The following is a 6058-nucleotide window of genomic DNA, read 5'->3' as shown; positions in this document are numbered from 1 at the left end:
TTTGAGAAGAAGTTTTAAATAGGTGTTGTTTAGAAGAACCATGATTGCGCAATCACTTTACAAAATGGCCGCCATGGCTGCCATGTCAAAGTTTTACGGGGTCGAAAAATAACAACACTTTGTTGGCTCTCCTTCCTTAACATCCTCACCAATTTCCAGCTCAATCGCACAAGTGGAACTGGAGAAGAAGTTTAAAATGTGTTTTTCAAGATGCTTGCCATGGCGGCCATCTTGGATTTCTGACCGACCCGAAAAATAACAACACTTCCTGAGGACCATCTCAGGATCATTTCTGGTAAGTAAGAGCGGAATCCCACTGGTGCAATTTGAGAAGAAGTTTTAAATAGGTGTTGTTTAGAAGAACCATGATTGTGCAATCATTTTACAAAATGGCCGCCATAGCTGCCATGTCGAAGTTTTTATGGGGCCAAAAAATAACAACACTTTGTTGGCTCTCCTTCCTTAACATCCTCACCAATTTCCAGCTCAATGGCACCAGTGGAACTGGAGAAGAAGTTTTAAATGTGTTTTTCAAGATGGTTGCCATGGCGGCCATCTTGGATTTCTGACCGACCTGAAAAATAACATTTCCTCAGGACCATCCCAGGATCATTTCAGGCAAGTTTCAGCTCAACCTCACCAGTGGAACTTGAGAAGAAGTTTCAAATGTGTTTTCAAAATGGCGGCTGTGGCGGCCATCTTGGATTTCAGACGGACCCGAAAAATAACAACACTTGGTCAGGACCATCCCAGCATCATTTCAGGCAAGTTTCAGCTAAATCCCACTGATGGAACTTGAGAAGAAGTTTGAAATGTGAAAAGTTTACGCACGGCGGACGGCGCACGGCGACGGACGAAGCATGATGACTATAGGTCATCCTGACCCTTCGGGTCAGATGACCTAAAAACAAAGGGCAATAACTAAAACAGTCAAATTAAAATTCCTTTCAAGTTAACTGAAGATTGTGTATCAAAGAGCACACTATTCATAGGTATCAATTATCAAAAGTGGACAAATTCAAGGGAGACTTTTCGATGGCTAGGTGATACGAACCTGTCTGCATATCTCAGTGTGTTCAGTGTGTGCTCACAGCAGCTCATCCCGGGAGAGATCATAGAAATCTGTAAACATCAACAAGTTCTCTTCAGTGTTTGGTAGCACAATAAAAGTTGTAAAGGTGGTCAGTAGTGCGAGGCTGGTGAAAAAAATATTCTACAACTTGCTGGTAAAACCTTTCACGGTATGTGTATCAAATGCTATAATTTTCTGTTATTGTTCTACACAATAAGTTACCATGACTACTCACCATACATGTTCTAGAATTATCTCCAATAAAGGAATCTCTCAAAACCTGGGTCAGCTTGCTAGCACGGAATGGCTGGTGAGCGCCCTTTCTACTCAATGCCCGGATACACTCCTAGAAATATGATGAGAAATTCAGCTTATTTGACGCATTGAAACTCTACAAGATCATTGAATTATTTGGCTATTGTTGAATTTCACATTCTCACCAATGTAAATTTTATTTCCATCATAGGTATGTATTTCCATCTCTTGGTATTAAGAGTCATATCAATGACAACTTATAAGATAAGTTCATCATAACTACTAAGAAGGAAACACTACACAAGAATGTAAACTCAGACACAACTGACCTTGAGTGCTAAGAGACTTTTGTTAATTTCAGCACCCTCCATCCTTGTCTGCCTGTCAGCACTTGATGTGTCTGCTCCACGTTCATTACCTGTAGTATACATTGAATACTGATTATCGGACTAGACATTACCTGTAGTATACATTGAATACTGATAGGACTAGATATGTAACAACATCCTTTCCAGGGTCCAAAAAGCTACAGTTCAACGTTGTCAACCCAAAAAATGTATTCTGGATAAATCATATCATCTGCAATATCACACATCTGGGTTGTTTTATTGGATCCTTGTTACCATACCAGAATATTTAATAATCATTTAATTATCTGCTGATATTCACTTAAAAAACAAATACACTAAAAACATCACAACACAAAAACAAACAATACATCCTTTAATATCTGAGAGAAATCCCCCTTAACTAAATGTCGACAACCGTTCCTTAGATCATGTGGTAAGAAGAAGTAACCCCAATCATCCCATTGGTAATTGACATTTGGGACAGTTAAAATCAAGTAAGTTTAAAGTAAAGTTGAAGCTTTTATCATTTGAACCACAGCATCACTGAATTATGATATAACCTTGTGTGTTTAAGAATAAAGTACAAACCTGCTAAATCTATCAATGAAAACTTCCCGTGTATCTTATTTGTATTTCTGAAAAACAAGGAAAATTATCTCAATAGGTATATGGCTAGCAATTTCAATTTTTCCTTTTCAATGCAATGATCTCCCTAATCCCCAAGTCTTTTTCATTTTAGATGGAAAGAAAATAATGTGACTTTCAAAGCAAAAACGTGCCAACCATTTTTTCAAAGCAATTAGAGACAAGTCCAAGACTAGGTATATTAGGAGATGTAGAGATTCTAAAGGGACTTTATTAATCTTGAATAGTGTGAGGAATCAAGTATCAATCAGTGTGAAAAGGCACCTCCCAGGACTTACTGTGTAGGTGCTTGATTTTGGCGCGCTGATGGCTTCAATTTGCTATAAATATAGGGAAGATCATTTCAATTTGCTATATCAATTAGGGAATATGCCTTGTTTGAATACATCTTCTGAATTAATACAAATTTCACCAGATCTTCCTTTATTTCATTTACAAATTGGACATAGGATCAATAATTTATCAAATTACATTCAGCACAATGTAGCAACAAATGATACAAGTTATAACTATTCAAATCATCACATGTTAACCATCCATTATGATATGGAAATCATACCTTCGTCGAAGGATAATTTGAAATACTGCATGTGACCTAGAGGAATGCTGATTGGCTGATGTTGTCCCAGATGTCCGTACATTGTTGCCATGTTGAATGAGACGCAAAACATCATCTGGATTTGCGATTGGTTCTTCTTTTAGTCCCACAACTTGAACCTGCTGCTTGTGATCCTCAAGCACTCGTAACTTTTGCTTCTTGTTTAACAGATCAAATACCTGAAAAAGAGACAAGTAGTTTGAACTTTTGGTTAATCAAGTTGATTATAAAGACCTAGGTTAAACAGAGCCTTGGTCCATATTAATTCTTAAATTGGGGATAATTACTGAAGAGACATCATCAATAAACCCAAATCTAGGTTACTTTAATAGAGGTCAATAAACACCTTTACAATCCAGGGAAATCAATAATTTTGCCAATAAGTTAATAACAATAAATCATCAAAGTTCTTAAAATGAACCAGGTACATTTATGTGGGAAGTCATCAACAAGGGCTCATTTCAAACTTAAGGAAGTACAGTATAACCTGTTTAACAGGATGTCACTGGGATCAGAATGATCAGCCGGTTTACACAGGTATCCAGTTTATAGAGATCGGTAATAATCACAATCTGAGAAATGGGTTTAGACTTTAATTTAAAACAACGAAACGTACACCCAAACTTTTCAATTAATTACTACAACAGAGGTGTAGTCAACCGTTTACGATCTGGAAGTTTTATTTACAAGTGCATAATAAAATATAGTGGCACTGTTGGCCATGGTGGCCATCTTGGATTTCTGAACAACCCAATAAATAACAACACTTGGTGTGGACCATCTCAGGATCATTTCTGGTAAGTTAGAGCTGAATCCCACCGGTGGAATTTGAGAAAATGTTTGAAATAGGTGTTGTTCAGGAAAACCATGATTGCGCAATCATGTTACAAAATGGCCGCCATTGCTGCCATGTCAAAGTTTTTACGAGGCCAAAAAAATAACAACACTTTGTTGGCCCTGCTTCCTTAACATCTTCACCAATTTCCAGCTCAATGGCACCAGTGGAACTGGAGAAGTATAAAATGTGTTTTTCAAGATGGCTGTCATGGCAGCTATCTTGGATTTCTGGCCGACCCGATAAATAGCTACACTTGGTAAGGACCATCTCAGGATCATTTCTGGTAAGTTAGAGCTGAATTCCACCAGTGGAATTTGAGAAGAAGTTTGAAATAGGTGTTGTTCAGGAAAACCATGATTGCGCAATCATGTTACAAAATGGCCGCCATATTGCTGCCAATTGTCAAAGTTTTTACGAGGCCAAAAAAATAACACTATGTTGGCTCGCCTTCCTTGACATCCTCATCCATTTCCAGCTCAAAGGCACCAATGAACCTGGAGAAGAAGTTTAAAATGTGTTTTTGAAGATGGTGGTTATGGTGGCCATCTTGGATTTCGGACCGACCCGAAAAACAACGAAAAATAACAACACTTGGTCGGGATCATATCAGGATCATCTCAGGCAAGTTTCAGCTCAATAGCACTGGTAGAACTTGAGAAGAAGTTTAAAATGTGTTTTTCAAGATGGCGGCTATGGCGGCCATCTTGGATTTCGGACCGACCCGAAAAATAACAACACTTGGTTGAGATCATATCAGGATCATCTCAGGCAAGTTTCAACTCAATAGCACTGGTGGAACTTGAGAAGAAGTTTAAAATGTGTTTTTCAAGATGGCGGCTATGGCGGCCATCTTGGATTTCAGACCGACTCGAAAAATAACAACACTTAGTCGGGATCATATCAGGATCATTTCAGGCAAGTTTCAGCTCAATAGCACTGGTGGAAGTTGAGAAGAAGTTTAAAATGTGTTTTTCAAGATGGCGGCTATGGCGGCCATCTTGGATTTCGGACTGATCTAAAAAATAACAACACTTGGTCGGGATCATATCAGGATCATTTCATGCAAGTTTCAGCTCAATAGCACTGGTGAAACTTGAGAAGAAGTTTTAAATGTGTTTTTCAAGATGGCGGCTATGGCGGCCATCTTGGATTTCAGACCGACCCGAAAAATAACAACACTTTGTCGGGATCATCTCAGGATCATTTCTGGCAAGTTTCAGCCTAACAGCAGTGTCGGAACTTGAGAAGAAGTTTAAAATGTGTTTTCAAAATGGCGGCTATGGCGGCCATCTTGGATTTCGGACCAACCCGAAACATAACAACACTTGGTCAGGACCATCTCAGGATCATTTCTGGCAAGTTTCATGTGAATCCCACTGGTGGAACTTGAGAAGAAGATTGAAATGTGAAAAGTTTACGGACGGCGGACGGCGGACGGCGCACGGCGCACGGCGGACGGCGGACGACGACGGACGAAGCACGATGGCTATAGGTCATCCTGACCCTTCGGGTCAGATGACCTAAAAACCTCCTCATCTTGTCAGAACACATTGAAACTTCTACCATAAATAATCCTACTCATCTTGTCAGAACCCCATTGGTTCTTGTATCATAAATACCCTACTCATCTTGTCAGAACACATTGGTACTTGTACCATAAATACCCTACTCATCTTGTCAGAACCCCATTGGTTCTTGTATCATAAATAACCTACTCATCTTGTCAGAACACATTGGTACTTGTATCATAAATAACCTACTCATCTTGTCGAAAAACATTGGTACTTGTACCATAAAAAACCAACTCATCTTGTCAGAACACATTGGTACTTGTATCATAAATAACCTACTCATCTTGTCAGAACACATTGGTACTTGTACCATAAATACCCTACTCAACCTGTTGGACTACATTGGTACTTGTATCATAAATAACCTACTCATCTTGTCAGAACACATTGGTACTTGTACCATAAATACCCTACTCATCTTGTCAGAACACATTGAAACTTGTACCATAAATACCCTACTCATCTTGTCAGAGCACATTGGTACTTGTACCATAAATAACCTACTCATCTTGTCAGAACACATTGGTACTTGTATCATAAATACCCTACTCATCTTGTCAGAACACATTAGTACTTGTAGCATAAATACCCTACTCATCTTGTCAGAACACATTGGTACTTGTATCATAAATAACCTCCTCATCTTGTCAGAACACATTGGTACTTGTACCATCAATACCCTACTCAACCTGTTGGACTACATTGGTACTTGTATCATAAATACCTACC

At 38.8% G+C, this 6058-nt stretch overlaps 1 protein-coding gene across 1 annotated transcript; it reads right to left on the bottom strand.

The window, feature by feature from the left end:
- Positions 1-945: 945 nt before the first annotated feature.
- LOC117319490 (kinesin-like protein KIF2A) lies at positions 946-3099 on the bottom strand (the record flags this gene model as incomplete). Its single annotated transcript, XM_033874283.1, has 6 exons — positions 946-1122; positions 1308-1418; positions 1657-1745; positions 2266-2312; positions 2601-2642; positions 2882-3099. Coding segments are annotated over 6 exons (627 nt in total), but the record flags the coding sequence as incomplete, so codon positions are not given.
- Between the last annotated feature and the right edge of the window lie 2959 nt (positions 3100-6058).

Source organism: Pecten maximus, unplaced genomic scaffold (assembly GCF_902652985.1).
Source record: "Pecten maximus unplaced genomic scaffold, xPecMax1.1, whole genome shotgun sequence".
Classification (NCBI taxonomy): domain Eukaryota; kingdom Metazoa; phylum Mollusca; class Bivalvia; order Pectinida; family Pectinidae; genus Pecten; species Pecten maximus.
The sequence above is the reverse complement of the archived record's forward strand: the minus strand, read 5'-3'. Positions and strand labels throughout refer to the sequence as shown.